Source organism: Anolis carolinensis, chromosome 5 (assembly GCF_035594765.1).
Source record: "Anolis carolinensis isolate JA03-04 chromosome 5, rAnoCar3.1.pri, whole genome shotgun sequence".
Classification (NCBI taxonomy): domain Eukaryota; kingdom Metazoa; phylum Chordata; class Lepidosauria; order Squamata; family Dactyloidae; genus Anolis; species Anolis carolinensis.
Genome location: NC_085845.1, coordinates 14,140,730 through 14,158,914, shown reverse-complemented (window position 1 = coordinate 14,158,914; position 18,185 = coordinate 14,140,730). Strand labels below are relative to the sequence as shown.

Below are 18,185 nucleotides of genomic sequence, written 5' to 3'. Positions count from 1 at the left end.
GAGAAGCGTCAAGCCAAGTGCCCATCTCAGTATTTCCATTGTGTTAAGGGCTTGTTCATGTTGCTTTGTTGCTCGCCAGCACTCTGCTCTGGAGGCAAACAACGGTAGCATAGATCTGAGCCTTGAGTTGTTCAGGCATTTTTGAGTGACAAAGAATGCCAGTAGTTTGCCATTTCAACCAGGCTGCGCTTATTAGCAACCAAGCACCACAGAGCATCTACAGTAGGCCTGGGTGAACTTGGGCCTTTCCTCCAGGTGTTTTGGACTTCAACTCCCACAATTCCTGACAGCCTCAGGCCCCTTCCTTTTGCCTGTTAAGCGGCTGAGGGGGAAAAGGAAGGGGCCTGAGGCTGTCAGGAATTGTGGGAGTTGAAGTCCAAAACACCTGGAGGAAGGACCAAGTTCACCCAGGCCTGCTGTAGACTCATAAAATGTAGTTTAACTGAGTCAGCATCTTCAAACTGCGTCCCTCCAGCTGTTTGGGCCTTCTTCCCTTCTCAGCCTCAGCCCTGCGCATGCGCAAGAGCCACTCCATCCCTCACGCTTTGGATATTACAGAGAGACGTCAGGCGGGCGCGAGACGGAGCGCGCGCCAGTACGCATGCGCGCGTGTGTGTTTGTGGTATGCGGCCGGTCGCGAGACAGCGTCTGATTGGATGGAGGAGGAAGCGAGGGAGGGGGGGGGGGGAAACCCAGTCTGAGGGCACGTGACTGTCGCTTGCGGATTGCGCAACCCGAGGGGGCGGGGCTAGGTCCAGTGAGAGAAAAAAAGGAGAGTGACAGGATGGAAAAGGAGCAGCAGTGGTGGCGACGACGACTTCAGCTGCTGAAAAGGCTGAAGAAAGACTGTGAGGTAGGTAAGTAGAGTAGGTTACTGGGTTATTACTACAACTCCCATCATCCCCTGTCACAGAGGTGTTTGCTGTGGGATTGTGGGAATTGTAGTCCTTCCCGTCTGGAATGGCTCACTAAGGTTGGGATGCCTCTTCAGCATCCTCCCAGACCCTGAGGCTGCTAGGCCCAGACCTGAGACCTAGGCCCCTTCCACACAGCTGAATAAAATCCCACATTTTCTGCTTCGAATTGGGATATATGGCAGTGTGGACTCAGATAGCCCAGTTCAAAGCAGATATTGTGGGATTTTCTGCCTTGATATTCTGGGTTATGTGGCTATGTGGAAGGGCCTTTGGGGGCCTCTACACTGTGGAGTTAAAGCGATTTAGAATCACATTCTGACACAATCAAAGCACCCCAGACAGATGGCCATCCAGCCTCTGCTGACAAACCCCCACAGCACTCTCAGGCTATTGTAGATTCTATTGTATTTGAACAGCTCTTTCTAATGTTTAGATTGAATCTCTTTTTCCTGCCCTTTGCACCCATTGCTCCGTTATGTCCATGGCCCCTTACACACATCTGAATAAAATCCCACATTATCTGGTTTGAACTGGGTTATATGGCAGTGTGGACTCAGATAACCCAGTTCAAAGCCAATATTGTGGATTATCCTCCTTGATATTCTGGGTTATAAGGCTGTGTGGAAGGGCCCTTGGTCTCCAATGCAACTCTAGGTCAACTTCTGCCAAAGCAGACATGACCCTAAATACATTTTTCTCCTCTAATTAAGTAGAGCTATTGAAATCAGTGCCACAACTTTCACAGGATTCATTGATTTCGGGTATTCTACTGTAGTGGAGATTAACATTAGAATTAACCCATGGATTTAAACTAATTTAGCTGCTGCTTAAACATCTAGTTAAATGGGAATTTGAACTCATGTTATCTGCTCTTAAAGAAATATAGTTCCTCCCACTGTGCTTATGATAAAAGGTTGTTCTTGCAAGTTGGTGGCATTTGAATGTAGCTTGCTTGCTGATCACCCTTTTATCGCCCAGCTGAATTTCTAACTAGTTTTGGACTTCTGAAAAACTATATGCAAATCAATCCTAAAAATAAGAGATCAGCAAACAGCAGAGAGGAAGGAAGGAAGGACCTCCTTCTAAAGCATGCATGGGCAAACTTCCAGGAGTTTTGGACCCCCAAAATTTCTGACGTCTGTGGTTGTTCAGGTCGCCTTATATACAGTAAGGTAAAGGTAAAGGTTTCCCCTGACGTTAAGTCCAGTCATTTCTGACTCTGGAGGTTGGTGCTCATCTCCATTTCTAAGCCGAAGAGCCGGCGTTGTCCATAGACACCTCCAAGGTCATGTGGCCAGCATGACTGCATGGAGTGCCGTTACCTTCCCGCCGGAGCGGTACCTATTGATCTACTCACATTTGCATGTTTTCGAACTGCTAGGTTGGCAGGAGCTGGAGCTAACAGCGGGCACTCAAGCTGCTCCTGGGATTTGAACCAGGGACCTTTCGGTCTGCAAGTTCAGCAGCTCAGCGCTTTAACGCACTTCGCCACCGGGGCATAGTAGCATAGTTAAATCGTATCACTTGTATAAAATGGTAAAATCAAAGTATGGCTTTGGATTTTTTTTATAAAACATTTTAAAGACATGGATGGTAGAATCTGAATGTAGAATTCATGGATATAGAGGGCCAGCTGTATGTATCTGGCTGACACTAGGGTTGCCACATTTTCATACATGGTAGGCATTGTGTACAAGGCTAAACTGTTGTCTTACAGAAGCTATGTCAATCCTTAGTTTGCTGGCCAGCCTTTGTCAAATATTTGTCAAATTTACAAACGTATTCAAAATATCTATTTATTTATTAGATTTATACCTCGCCTTTCTGCCAATCTGGGATCAAAGGCAGCTCTCAGAGGTTTAAAACAATATTAAATTAAAATCTTAACTTTATAAAAGTAAAAAAATAGATAGCAATGTATTAAAACCACAATTAAAACAGTTTAAAAAACATTTCAACCATAATTGCTTGTAATTGTTAAAGAAGATACAGCATGCCACTCCACATATACAACTGCTATATGCAGTATGAGCCCTATATTAATGAGACAGGTTGTGTTGTCGACATCTGACAAAATGTTTTTCTCTTCTGGACCATTTTATTCTATTCTGAATGGTTTCTGGGCATGAAGGAATTCATAAAATAATCTTGAAATATTTCATTGCTAATAAACTGTTCTCATGTGTCCTCAACAGACCACAATGCTTTTAGTATGAGTTTCAAAAATGAACCATTGCCATCCCTCCCATTCCATTTATTCTTATATAGTTCCTCTTTTATACACTATATTGGAATCCATTGCTCTTACTTTCCCTAACCCATCAATACACATACACAGATATTATATGTCATGTCCACTTTGGTGCTCTTTCCACTGATCTTGCTTATACAAATAATGTGACAGACAGACAGCTATACAAATATATTTGGGCAGATTATAGTAAAGTATGTACCTGGTCCATGAAAATTTATTACGTAAATGGTTGGTGAGATGCAACTCTTCGAATTCTGAACAGCAGTTTCCAGCACTTTCCCCTCTACCTCTCTTATTTCCTCTTCTAAACACATTTGTGATTTTAAAAATCAAATAAATAAAAAGCAGATATTGACCCTGAGAGATTGACACTTCGGTTGTGTGTAAATTTATGTGTGGGATATGAATTAGCCACCACCTCTTTACAATAGTAACCCAGACGGCAGTGATTATTTGCAATTACCTAGAGGGTGTGGGCTTTTTTAATATTCAGAATAGTTTGTGTAGGTAGATACAGGATTGCTCCTTTGAGGCCCTCATTCAAGTATATACTTCAGATTTCTAGTTATACGTATAACCCAAAATGCTCCGATATCTAGTCTTCTGTGTAGCATGATCTTTAACTTTTTAAAAGTTATAGTGTACCTTTCCTATGTCCAAATAGGAGCTCAAGACATCTTGTGTTTCCAATCTGTAACTGTGAAAGTTTGTTGGGTTACTTATTTGCCTTTAGGGCTGCTAATACGGTACTTAGCTTCTAAATATTTCATCTTAAGAAGGCACACTTCGTTCACTGATCCACCTGCCAGATTCTATGTATTATGAGAGACTGATGAATGATAGAACTAGGCATTCTATAGAATGGTATTAAGCCATTTGATTTTTTTTATCTGTTTGCAGAAAAGTGACTACAGAAGCCAGATGCCTTGACTAGTTTGTATTTTTTTACTATTGCCTTGGCCGATGACTACAGCCCTGCTGAAATGCATCACAAACTTCTGAAGAGTGCTCATTACATTGAGCTGGGAAGCTATCAGTATTGGCCTGTTCTGGTGCCTCGAGGAATTCGCCTGTACACTTATGAACAAATCCCAGTATTTCTAAAGGACAATCCTTACATCACAGATGGCTACAGAGCCTACTTGCCTTCCAGGCTGTGCATAAAAAGGTTTGGAATTAATTCAAGTATTTTTAATTTAAATTAATCAAGTATTCTACTCTGAAGCCATGCTTCATTTTAAAGTCCTTTTGTCTCATTATAGTTATAGGAGAATAATTTAATATAATCCCCAAAATGTAATAGTAATTCATTTTGTATGCTTTGAAGCTAATTGCTGGTTCAGAAAGTAGAGCCAGAGAAGTCTTGTCACTTCAGTTAAACAGAAAATGGAAATAATCCTGTGCCATATACAAATTGACATTGGTATCCCAGGGGGTTGATTCTAGGATTCCCCAAAATCCATGAATGTTTAGGTTGTGTTATATCCAATTGTGTAGTGAAATGCCTTTATAACATGGGGAATAACTAAGTTGAATGACCATCAGAGCCTGAGGATCTGTGAAATGATGGAAAGCCAGAACAGGGTATCTCTACACATCTGCATAGTGTTTGGTGTGCTCAAAATCAAGGCTTGCACTTTGGATTTTAAAAAATATTTTCAAGCTATGGTTGGTTGAACCTTCTGATGCAGAACCCATGGATATTAAAGACCTGCTGTACAGTTGCAGCATGACTATGCTTTGACTGAGGCAAAAGAGGGGTGTAATTTGGTGTGACATAATTATCTCCTATGTTTCTTGAACTGTTTCTTCCCATTGTTTGCATTTATTTTACTAATCATTATTATTAAAATAAATGTGTATGTCTATGTAACTCCTCAGCCAAAAAAAAGGCTTCCAGAACATTGCACAAGATAAGTGGCATGACTTGGTATGTGCTTCAGGATGATGGTTATTTTCCTGCCTGAAGCAACTGAAGGTTATTCCCCAGAAGTGCTAGTGTTAACTGAAAACACAAGGTTTAACTGCTGCCAAACACCATCTCCCCCTCATGTTTCCAGATGGCAGAATGCCAAAGCAACAACAAGCAGACAATATTCCCTTGTAAAGAGACTCCCTGAGTTGCCCAAGTAGAAGTTTTTAGTTTCTTTAGATACATTACAAGGCTTTGTGTGTTCAGCATCCCCACTGGGCATGGACACATACTGTAAGCCAAAATCAGTATAAAGCAGTTAAGGGGCTTCGGGGCTTGCCCGAAGCGGTGGGAATTTTCCTTTCCCCCCAAAACCTTATCACAGGTTGCATCAGCCACCACTGTAATTGTCAAGGAAGCAACCGTAGATGTAGTAATACTTATGTTACACTTTTTTAAAAAGCTAGAAGTGTTCCTGAAAGCCAGGGAAGTAGTGCTGTTTTTACTGAAGCAATGTCTATACTTTGTTCCAGCACTTTGAAGATGTGGGAGACATGGAGGACTGACTTTAGAAGAGAAACAGTTTGCTTTTTGGCATCACAATAGCTACTTCATGACTCAGGGTGCACGTGGCCAGTATTTTGCTCACCATTGCAAAGTTTTCTTAAGAGCAAAAATGCAGTGATGGCTATATGTAGAATATAGAATTGGGAACCCAATTACAAAATGTGTTTGACTGTAAGTCAGTCTGTCATTGTGCTTTTCTTTCTTTTGCAGCCTGTTCATTCTGTCTAATGAATCAGTCAACATCTGGAGTCACTTATTTGGCTTCTTCCTCTTTTTCATCTTGGGCATATATGACATGACTTCTGTATTGCCTTTGGCGAGTGCCTCTAGAGAAGATTTTGTGATTTGTTCTATTTGTCTCTTCTGCTTTCAAGTAAGTTTTTCATAACTTGCAGCCTAACTGGGGGATGTGTATATGTACATAGTATTCTGTGTGAGGCTCATATATCTGACTTACAGGGGCTTGGCATCAGTTCTCGGACCGTCTGTACTTCCATCACTTGGAAAGGAATTGCTCTCCAGGCTCCTCAGATTGTGATTCTCAATATTCTGTGTCTCAAATTTTCTTTTTAAAAAGGCACATTAAAGGTTTTTACAAGACTATATAATGCTGTAAAATAGCAGAACAATATTCTGTTTTCTTTGCACTGCAACAGAATCACAGTGATTGAAGGAAATCAATTTTGTTGGGTTCCCTCCATTGTTGTTTGTTTGTTTGCCACCTAGTTCAAAGCATGCCAAACTGTTGACGTTTACAGTCTTTTTAAAAAAATGTTGTATGTGGGTTTGTTGTTTCTATACTACTTGTTATTCTTTGTAATTTCTCCTGAGTTCTGCCGATGTGTTGAAATTGTGCAGCACAAGCATTTCAAATGAAAACACTCCTGTCACTTTGTGCCACATTATGAAAGTCATTTTGAATAATGTATGGGGTGAGGATTCATAGCTAGAATGCAGGCCTTCAGTTTGGACTATTGAATACCAGACCTACACTGGGGAAACTGGAACACCATATTTCTGTGTGTCATTGCCCTTTGGCAAGAGTGAGCCAAGCCACCTTATCTTCAAACTCACTTCGAACCACAAGGAGAGACGATTAAGAAATAAAATTATGATTATTCAAAAAGTTTTCTGCAGTAATGACAAAAATCCATGCCCCTTTCCTTCTCCAAGTTAGAGAGAATGATAGTAAGTCCTAGACATTATCTCTTTCTTTGCCATGGAAGACTGTGGCTGGCAGGCAGTGGGATTTGGAACATCTCATACATGGGAGTATGGTCAGTTTTATACAGTAACTGTATGTTGTCTTTGGTCTGGTGTCAACAAAAGTGCAAGATACTTTACTAATATGACTGGATTTTCCCTAGGAAATCCAGGTTAATACAGTTTTCTAAAGAGGATCTTATTTCTTGACTGCCATGAAATTAGACTGCGAGAATTAATGTGGATTTGTTTGAATGTTTTTATAGGTCTGTATGCTTTGCTCAGTAGGGTATCACCTCTTCTGTTGTCATCGCTCAGAGAAGACAAGTCGACGATGGATGGCATTGGATTATGCAGGAATTTCCATTGGTATCCTGGGCTGTTATGTTTCTGGAGTCTTTTACGCATTTTATTGCAATAATGTAAGTTGGCATTCATGTTAACAAGTGTTGGTTTTCTTTCTTTGTTTTTTTAAATTTATTTTTATTGAAGTTTATTATTAAAAAGAAAAAACAAACAAACAATCAAAGATGTAACATAAGTGAAGGACTTATACCAATGTGCAGAAAACATAACAAACAAAAAACATAGGTTGCATTTTCCCAACAGACACAACATCTATGCACCAACAATACAATTACATTAAAATTGACTTCCTTCTATTGTGCGGTGCTTTGAAAATTGATCTTTTTATATCCATTGTGCCCTTGTCTACCTAATTGCTTATTTTCTCCTTATTTACATATTCTGGGGTGGCCCATTATTCAATCATTCTTCTCTAAACCATTTTCATATTATTATCTTGCATTTTTCTTTTTTTAAATAGTTTTTGATTGGTTCCCAATTTGTTTGTTTTCTTGGCTTGCCTTGGGTGTTTGATAATAGATATGTTAATTTGTCCATATTCATTATTTCCAAAATTTTATTATACCATAATTTGATGTCTGGCCTATTTTTATCCCTCCATTTTTTGGCATAAGTCAGTCTCGCAGCTGTGATTAAATAATTGTACAGGATTTCTTTATTTTTATCTTTTTCAATGTCGTACATCCCTAGGATAAAGGAAATAAAGGAATAAAGGAAAAGAGAAGGGGCACTAGAGTTTTGGTCTAGGGTGACTATAGATCAATCGTCTTAAAAAAAGAATTCATTTGGAGTTTTCAAAATCCCACTTCTTTTAAAGCATTTGTTTAAAATGTCTATCTTTACTTCTATTTAAAAAAAGAACAGGAGCCAGGTAATGTTCCCATTGAAATGGAGAGTTGTTCCCTGAACAAATGTACCGTTATCATTCTAGTGTCTTACAAGTCAAAACAAGACATACTGTTGGAGCCAAGTAAATAGAATGCTGAAGTAGGCTCAAAGTTTGACCAGTTTTCAAGAAACAGCTGAGGATAAAAAAACTGAGCCAGAATTATCACAGATCTTCTTAAACCTACTTGTATTTGTTGGGGTGGATGTATTTTGGTTTAAAGAAAGGGGTGTGCCCTTATGTGCCACTTCCATGTTTGATGTTCACACAATAATCACAAAGACCAGAGGAAAAGTGGGAACTTGAAAATAAGTATTTGCAAATAAATGCAGATCAAATCTCCCTTCAGATCCTCATGCTTAATATGAAGAGATCAAAAAGGGAGGAGATGGACCTTGCAACCAAATAAAAAATTGGATAGACCTAACACCATAGCTCTTGTTCAATGACAGTTCCTAAGCTAGTTATTTCTTTAAGAGTTCTCAGACAGTTCCTATGGAACACAGTGATGGCTATCAACTCGGAAGGCAATTAGGATAGCAGTGGCTGCTGGTCATGATGGCTACATATCACCTCCAAGGATCAGAGAGTGCCAGCTGTTAGGTGCTGGTTCATGTGAGCAGGGAGTACTGGTTATTATACTGTATATCCTATTTGTCGACATCCCATAGGTTTCTTCTGATAGGTTACTGAAGGAACATAATGCTGTAGATGAGCCTTTAGTTTGATCAAGGTGCATTGATGTTTATCACAGTTACCTCAGTGAATGAATCAATACATTAAAATGCAGTCATGTAGACTGTTGATGTATTCATTGTTTGTGGCAGTTGCTGCTACCAACATATATAATTTAATTTTGCCAAATAAGTGGTCTTAGATACCATTAAGCCCCACTGTGAGGTAATGTGGGATTTTCTTAATGTAAAGACATACATAGACAAACCTGGTTCATGAAATATTCAATTTGAACACAATTCAAAGTATCCATACAATAGGACTTCATTTCTTTTAATAAATTGAAATTTCTCTATAGACTGATCTTGCATTCCTAAATCAATTCATAATGAAGAATAAAAATAGGTGCATTGGTTTTTGGGCCAAATAATCATATTCAGCATAAGCTCAATTATGTCAAAAGTAGAATACAGTAGGTTGCCCACTTTTGCTGGGGTCAGGACACATGACCCCCTGCAAAAGTGGACAAACCAGAAATAAATGCACGTTTGTTTGTTTTACCTGAGACAGCACTTCTCTTGGGATTTCTCAGTAGTTAACTTACTTGACCATAGAATCATGCTAAAGGAGTTAAAGAGAACATATTACAGTAGAGTTCCGGTTAACTGAGTTCCAGTTAACTGGGCCTCCGTATTATTTGAGGCACCGCCGGGAGCGCCCCTCCCTCTCCCTCTCCTCTCAAGCAGCGCTTGCAGAGTGCTTCCCAAAGGGCGAGGGCTCACCGAGGGACGTCCCTCGGCAAGCCCTCAGCCCAGGGAAGCATCTCGTGATCGCTGCTAGGCAGCAGTGATCGCGGGGAGCTTCCCTAAACCAGATTGCCGGGAGGGATAATAGGGCCTCTCGGCAATCTGAGCAGTTCGGTTATCCGAGATTGGGCCCGCCCCTTTATCTCGGATAACAGGAACTCTACTGTAATTAAATCCATAAATCATTAAACCCACAAATGTGAAGGACTGACTAGACGTTTTTAAACATCATTTTGTTGCTTAGATATTGAAAAGGTCTTTGTACTTAACCTGGAACCTTAAGTGCACTTTCTAACTTCCAAAAAATTCTCTTTCCTATGTCTCTTGTTACCTACTGACCTGAATTTTTATTCCTTTTCCAGTACTGGCGTCAAGTCTACTTGATCACTGTCCTTGCCATGATCCTGGCAGTATTCTTTGCTCAGATTCACCCAAGTTACCTGACTCAACAGTGGCAGAGGCTGCGCTCCATCATCTTTTGTTCGGTGTCAGGCTATGGAATCATTCCTACCATCCATTGGGTTTGGCTCAATGGAGGTGTCACTGCCTCTATTGTCCAGGTAAGCTGGGAAGTCCCTGGGCTTGCATCCCAGGTCTGCCTATGTTTATTTGAAAAGACATTCCTTTGACTTATTTCCAGATAGCGTGGCTCAGGCTTCCATCCTTTACTTCACTTATAAAAGAGAAGTTTTCTCTAAATTAATGTTTCTTTAAATCTGTGTTAGGTTGTGTCAAAAATATTTATTTAAGGAAAATAAAAACTAACCTTGAGCACAAATTTTGATTTGGAGCACAACAGTAACAATGTTAGCCATCAGCATGACATCAGCATAATAATGTTATTTTTTCTGAAATAATTTAACAGGTGGTAACATTGTTATTAGGGGAAGAGAACAAAGTTTATTCTATAATTGTTTTGAAGTGAGTCATATTGAGGTATCTGGGAATTTTTAATGGTTTTTAAAAATTACTATTGATGTCATAAAGCCACTATTGCCAGCTTGTTCAATGGTCAGGAATTCTGGGAGTTAGGGTCCCAAACAGCTGGAGGGCCGGAGTTTAAGAATGCCTGTAGTAAAGCATTATTTATAAAATGACAAATAACAGGTAACATGTTAATGCCCTTTTACAGAAAATTAAAAGCAATGCTAATATGTTAGCTTTTAAAAATAACAGTTCATGTTTTGCTATTATCCAACCCTATCAGCTGTGTAACTATGCGGTGATAAATAAAAGAAAAGGGGGAATTATAGAGTCAATTTGGCAGCACCCTCCTGCAGGGATTTAATTTTTTGAGAATAAACTGGTGGGGTTTTTTTTTTACTGTGAAGATTATTTTACCTGGAAAAGAAGTTAGTAAATATTAATGGTGAATATAGTCTGTTATATTTTATGTCTGTCTCTTTCAAACAAACAGATGTATAAGAATATGATTTTAAAAGATCTAGATTGTATTGTGAGTTCAAGGGCCTATTTAACAGTTATCCTTTGTTGGAAAAAAAATTTTTTATCTGAATGTTGCTGACATCCACAACTAACTTTGGTTCTTTTTCTTTCAGGAATTTGCCCCTCGTGTGATTGTAATGTACTTGATAGCTGCCATAGCATTTTTATTCTACATTTCCAAAGTCCCAGAAAGGTATTTTCCAGGTAAACCCATTTTTTCTTCATCTACATTGCTGAAGGCACACCACTTGACTTTAGTAATATTAAATAGTAATCAGTATGTTTCTATACCGATGTTGTAGTGCATATGTGTAAATTTGCTTTGTCATCTGCACTGGAATCTTGGTATTACTGTGACAAGATGAAGATCTTTATGTAGTGATCAATAGTGTTGTGCTTTGTATGGAATTGCTGTTCGTTTTCTGTAGTTTCATTCGTGTCCTCTCATTTTCGTATTTGGTTCCCGCTAATGAAAATGGGCCACATATATGACACAAATTTTCTTCTGGCTAATGAAACACGAAATTTTTCATGCCATAGGTGACAATAGGAGGGCTTCCTTGGCTCATCCCCCCCCCCTCAGTTTTTGGGCTAAAGGGGTGAAAATCACCACACACGGAGGGCATTTTGATCCTTTTTAGCCCACCAACTTTCAAAACATTTGGATCTTCCCCAGAGTACTATTGTTATTAATAATACTATTAACATCCATTGACATACATCAGCTGTCATGGGGAAGCACTCCTCTCCCAGACTCAGCTTAGATTCCCAGAGTAGCTATCGTGTGTGTGTGTGTGTGTGTGTGTGTGTGTGTGTGTGTGTGTGTGTGTGTATATATATATATATAGTTATGGGGATGAAATGAATGGAAAACGAAAGCAAGCACTATGACTGTGCAACTTTCATTTTCGTATCGCCTCTCGTTTTCTATGAAAATGGCATCTTTCGTTTTGTGTAGACAAACAGTCGAAATGAAACGATAGCATGAAGGAAAATATTTCATGCACATCTCTAGTGATCAGGAATTCTGGGCACAGGACAAAGTTCATTCCATGTTGCATGAGCACATATTCTATGCGCTGTGCATGCTAAGACACATGACATATCCCTCTATTTTTATGGCTTTCAAAATACTTCCCTGCAATTCTGTATAACAAGATGCCTCTCGGAATTGAAAAGAAAGACATGAAGAGGAGAGTGTGGTTCAAGGATATTTCCTAAGGAAGAGTCAATGTTTGTTAGCTTTCCAAAAGTATATCAGGCATCTTTCACGTAGGTAAGGAGGAAAGCCTCACTTCCAAATCACTTAGATAAAACACAGTTGGTTTGGGATATGTTCCTAGAGTTTGTGTGGATACGTGGAACTGTAGGTGATAAACAAACCCTACTGAAACGAAGGATTTATAGCCCAAGTATACCATCAAGCCATACTGGAGGATCTAAAAATGGCTAGAGAGGACATATTTCAGTGGACCTGGATAAGTAAAACTGCAGATAGTGGTCTTGTTGATATAGGGATTGTGCTGTATAAAATTAGTGCTTGGATACATACAAAGCAGCATCTAGATTAATAAAATGTGTGTGGTCTTTTCCCCCCAATTTTTTTTACTAACTTCCTGTGTCTCCTCCTTTCCCAAAGGGCAGTTAAACTACCTCGGTTCTAGCCATCAAGTCTGGCACATCCTCGCAGTAGTGATGTTATACTGGTGGCATCAGTCCACCGTTTACATCATGCAGTACAGACATAGCAAGCCTTGCCCTGACCATTCAACACAGTAGCGCACAAAGGTAAGGAGGTTTGGGTGCAAGAGCTGAAGATGAGCTGAATTGCTTTAGGATGGACCATTTTTCTTTTCTTATGTTTTCTAATAAACATGGTCCTGGTGGGGGGTCCCTTAACCAGATCTCAAAAAAGAAGGGTACCTAATGAACTGTCCATTATCAATCATTGGAAGGTGTCTTGTTAATGACTTGGAATTCTCTTTCAGAGTTATCAATATAAATTCCAGATTACCAGAACCCTTTTCTGAACACTTTTATTAATCTGATGCTCAAAAGTATTGCATACTTTTTACTTCAGGTCATCCAGTTTGGTATTGTTTTTGCTGGCTGGCAAGCAAGCCCAGGGTTTGAATGAGAGGGCCTCGTTACAAAGCATATTTGCCATACTAGTGACCTTTCATTTTATTTTTACATTTCTTCCTGAAATATTCTGTATCTTAAAAGTGTTGAGTAAGATTATAGCTACAAAGAACAAAAGTGATAGTCTCTCAGTGCTTCAGTGCACACATGGGATGATGCATTTTCTTTTTAACTATTTCCATCCAGGTCAGAATGAGTATTTTTTTCTTGAGCATGAACCTTTCCTCCTGAAATTTGTGTGAAGTTGGCAACAACTGTATTTCCACTAGGGGTTTGTCATGCCACAAGATAGATACCACCTCATGTCTTATAATACTAATACTTTGCACCTTCTTAGACATGAGGCAAAACCTCACTTTTTCTGTTTTTCAACCTTGTCTTTACTGCCCTTTTGACTTAGATGGCTTCCTTTGCAGAAAAGGATCATAACAGGATGCCTGGTCTTTTCAAAGGTATTTTCTTTATTTTTAGAATCTTGTCCATGCAGCGAAGTTTCTGACAGTGAATGTGTTGATCGAATGAAGTGCAGCCTAAAGTGGTTGCTCCTATGAATGAATCTTCTCTCCGCTAAGGATGGTATGTTAACAGGCATTTCCGAGCCAACTGAGCAGATCTCCAGCAGCCAAATAACTTTCTGTTCAAATGAGGACAGTGAAAGAACTGCAGCAGTCACCCTGTATCGGGGTAATAGAGCTAGAACTTATAAATATGTAAATAGGTCACTTTTATTCAAGCTACTGATGTACAGAGTTTGGCCTGAAAAGGATAAATCCTAATAAGTTAAGAAAACGTTCTCTAAAATGCATGTGGGTAAAGTTCCTGCTATAAATTCTTATTCTGGAACCTCACCTTGGAATGTGAATAATACATGTTGTTTGCTGTATCTTTTAAATGTGTTTTGTGTTCCTGCACTGATATTTGCTGTTGTGAAACTTTGGATTCAATGCATTTTTACTAGATTTTCTCTGTACTCTCAAAGAGTATCTGCCGTGACTTTCTTCAATGGTAACTCAACGAGTTAATCATATCTTGAAAGGAGAATTTGACTCCATCAGTACTTTTAGACAGAAGGTTGCTCTCTGATGTGTCTTTAAGATCAAAGGAACATTTAAAGGAGTAGGACCCCTCATAGGCCACGTGCTGCTACATGTTTATGAATTGCTTTTATTTTATTTTTTCAGGATATCACTTAACGGCTGCCAAATTGTAAGGTAGCCTTTTGTGCCTGAGCAGCCATCCCTCGCCTTTTTCTTTCTGATGTAAGTGGGAACCATGGCGGTAGACTACTGCCTTTGAGAAGGGCAGTACATTTAGTTTCTAACAGTTTGGGGTCTGACTAGTGATGTGGCCATCTCCATTTTGATATTCCAGCTATCACTTCTTAACAAAATCATAGTGAGATGGTTTATATGGGAAGCAAAGCTATGTAAACTAGTACTTTACCCATGGCTTGAGTTCTACACTGTTAACAAGCACTAGTTCAGAACTGTGGGGATTAGTATAGAAGAGAATTAACATAAGTTGCCCCTAAAAGCAGCTGATAAATCCATGAAATCACAAGTGGACAATCTTTCACATATATAGGCAGTCCCCAAGTTATGAACAAGATAGGTTCTGTAGGTTTGTTTTTAAGTTGAATTTGTATGTTGAAACAGGTACATTTTTAAAGTGTAAATCCAGTCAAATATATATGATGCTCAAGAGTATGTGTGTGGGTATAGAGAGAGAGAGAAGTGAGAGATCGACCTTTTGATAGCAGAGGGAAGGGTTAACACCCCTGTGGTTTTTGTTTTGCTGCCTATGCCCCTATTCAAAAAAAAAATCACCTCACTTTCTGTCCCTGTGAAAATTGGATTTTGAAAAAATTGGCTTGTTGTGGAAACAAGGATTGGTGGGAAAACTAAAATTGAGACACCTGTTTTCCATGACAACTCTTCTGGGAATCAATGTCCCTTCCAAAGGGTAGATTCCTCTCACGTCCTGTTCTCACCCCCATTCTTAACTATGAGTCATTTGTAAGACAGATGTTTGTAACTCAGGGACTGCCTGTACACACACAGATGCATTTCCTTAAGGATCATCTCGGAGATCATCCACTGGTGGCAGGAGAGGCCAGTGCCAAGAGTAGGTGACCCATATCCCCTTTTTTCTTGGAGATTGCTGAGGGAGGGACAAATTACTTACACAGAAGCTTGCGTTTATTATTTGCAGAGTTTTTGAAATTAGGTTATCTGCCTCCCAATTCCCCACATACTTTACATAAAGCGCTCCTCTTCTTCAGCTTCCTTTCCAGTACTATTTTGCCATGGAAAATCAGCCAGGGTTTCAAGAAGCAAGATGACTGCAGAACATGGTGTTCTGACCTTAATATCGTCCAAGTTCAGGACATGGGGAAATGCTTTTTGCCTTCCAACATGTTTTAAAGTTATAGAATATAGCAGCCTACCTTTTGTTTCCTGTTGAACGGCTGTTGCATCCTGCATTGTTCTGTATTTCTAAATAAGAAAAAAGGTTCTAGGGCATTGAAATGGCAAGTTGTCAAGTAGTTGCTGGGGGGCTGACAATTTTGACTTGAGGAAAAACTTCTCCACTTCCTTGAAGAAATTAAAACACACGAGAAACCAAGTGCTGTTCCTTCAAGTTATTTTTATCTTGACTCACTTGATATACAGACTCAAAGCGCCGTCCTCCTATGCCTTGTACCTTGTCATGTGAAATGGCATTTGGCTTAAGTATTTGTATAGTTAAGCCTTATTCACAATAAAGGCTCTGCAATCATTAACAAAATCCACAGTCCTCACCCCAACTTTCATACTTATTGCAATTTAAACAAGAGCAGAAAATTACTAATGTTGGAGTTGCACATGTGTCCTAAAGTATTGTTGTTGGGCTGATTAATAATGAATAGTGTTAATTGTTGCATGAGAAACTTGCAACTTTTTCTTTGGCTAAAGGTTTGTTAATTACTTTATGAGGCAAGATGAGAACTAGAGTCTCTGTGAGCTATTCGCATAAGTCAGCTAGCCCTGGCTGTCCATGACCTATCTAGGCATGAAGTAGGTAGTTGGTCTCTCAAGCCCAGCTCTAATTCTGAGAACACACTTTTCCTTCCCTTGTAAATATTGATCCCTGATGTAGATGCAGTTCACACTGAGAAATGGATTTGTTGCTTCGTTGTAGATAACTCTCCCCTCTTTCCTAGTCCCTCTTCCTTAGCCTTTGTCAGTATTACCAGCAATATCCCTTCAAGGGATAAAAGCAAAACCCTATAGGGTTTTATTCTCCCAATGGGGACAATATGTTTAAAAAGAGGTTTAGGTATCCAGCCCATTTTCAGTCTTAAAGAGCATTGTACAAAAATACAAGTTTATAAATATGGCCAAGAATCCAAATGTGCACATTTTGTATACTGTGAAAGTACCTTATTGAGCAATCAAACTATAAGTACCACCAAGTATGCAAGGGCAAAAGAAGAAAGCCTATCCTTGTTCATGCCAGTTCTAAACATAATCCCAGGGGCAACTGTGGTTGTGCAAGACCAGGAACAAATATTAAAATTAAAGTCTAGCTGCTCTTTCCCCTTGATCCTCTTGTACTGGATAAGGGGACTTGAAATAAATGGGGGGTTTTTTTCTCGAGAGGAATTATGTATAAATAATGTTCACTGAAGTTAAACTGAAGGATCTTAAATGTTTACTAATGCTAAAAGCAAAACTGATATATTGAAGATGGAGTAGTGGTTTTCTTGTTTACAGCTTTTAGCATTACAAGACAGTAAATTCCTTTTAAGACAGTTCTTCCCATACCCCATTTTTACTGTGAAATTAACTCCAGTGTAATGGAGTTTTTGATGGTAGATTGTAAATATATAATGCAGATATCTTATAAGTGTTAAGACAGACTGAACTCCAATGAAGGCTGTACATCAAAACCTTTTGCAAATGCCCAGTTATGCGTGTAAACCAGTTTTTTTCCTCAAATGTTTGCTTTAAAGTGTTAGCTGCTCTAACACAAGAGCAACTACTTTAACTGCTGTTCAACTGCCTGAAGGAAACTGAATGCAAAAACAAATACATCAAATTTCACGTTTCCTATATTTTTAGGCCTTTTCTGATAATGTAAACTTTATTAGCCTGTGAACATGTTCCAGTATCTGTTGTAGGAGCCTCAATTTAAATGTACCTAACAAAGCCTTGCTGTATAAATGGGTTTAAAAGAGTGCTGCTTCTCTTACTTCTTTTACCCATTTGTTGTCATGTGTACAAGATAAAGTCACAATAAAATCCTTGGTATATACAATCAAGTGCAATTTAATAAATTTACACAATATGTATGATTTAATACTTGCCTCTTGTCAATAAACAGTTCATGGCAAATCTGACTTATAGTATTTCTGCAGAAACAAGCAAACTGTTAGCCAAAGCATTAGAGAAAGGGGGACTCTTCTCTCTAGATAGACAGATAGATAGTTTTATGGATGTGAATGCTAGATCCTTTTGTCATTGCCTTATCTATGTAAAAGTGAAAATACAGCCTTATGGGCACAATGGCATCTGGAAATTATTTTTATATTTTTTTTCTCACATGGTGGAGCTGTAGGACCTACACTCACCTTGATTTGGAGGAAGCAATAGAAGAAGTCTGGCTAAAATAGCATGCTATTTTCATGTTCCAAAATATATCAAGCTGGATGAGGTAAATGAGCTTAATCCTTCAAATATGGGAATTGGGCTGTGACCTGTTCTGAATGGACCAGAACATTCTCCTTTCCGTCCAATCCCACGGAAGCGATCTCTGCACTAAATCAATGTCTGCTGTCTATAATTGACTGGATGAGGTTAAATTGAAACTTAATCCCGACAGAAGGGCTCCTGGTTAAGGCAGATCTGGAAATAAATGTAGATGGGGTTCCACTCCCCCTGAAATCAGTGCTGCAGCCTGGGAATGCGCCTAGACTCGGATATGAGCCTAGATGCTCAAATTTTAATAGCAGCCAGAAGTGTATTTGCAC

At 39.2% G+C, this 18,185-nt stretch overlaps 1 protein-coding gene across 2 annotated transcripts; it reads left to right on the top strand.

Moving 5' to 3' along the window:
- The first annotated feature begins 700 nt into the window (after window positions 1-700).
- On the top strand, window positions 701-17,550 carry paqr3 (progestin and adipoQ receptor family member 3). 2 transcript variants are annotated; one of them, XM_008112132.3, is made up of 8 exons: window positions 701-853; window positions 4,072-4,339; window positions 5,861-6,023; window positions 7,120-7,275; window positions 9,949-10,146; window positions 11,146-11,236; window positions 12,672-12,820; window positions 13,646-17,550. In XM_008112132.3, exons 2-7 carry the CDS (start codon window positions 4,155-4,157, stop codon window positions 12,809-12,811), a joined length of 933 nt encoding a protein of 310 aa, XP_008110339.1. In that variant the 5' UTR covers window positions 701-853; window positions 4,072-4,154; the 3' UTR covers window positions 12,812-12,820; window positions 13,646-17,550. The 2 variants fall into 2 exon arrangements, with proteins under 2 accessions (XP_008110339.1, XP_003221887.1); XM_003221839.4 differs by having other exon boundaries at window positions 729-857.
- The last annotated feature ends 635 nt before the right edge of the window (window positions 17,551-18,185 follow it).

Coding starts and splice junctions, on each gene's coding strand:
- paqr3 (XM_008112132.3), top strand. CDS start 4,155: ATGCATCACAAACTTCTGAAGAGTGCTCATTACATTGAGCTGGGAAGC. Junction 4,340..5,860: donor TCCAGGCTGTGCATAAAAAG/GTTTGGAATTAA, acceptor TTTCTTTTGCAG/CCTGTTCATTCTGTCTAATG. Junction 10,147..11,145: donor TCACTGCCTCTATTGTCCAG/GTAAGCTGGGAA, acceptor TTTTTCTTTCAG/GAATTTGCCCCTCGTGTGAT.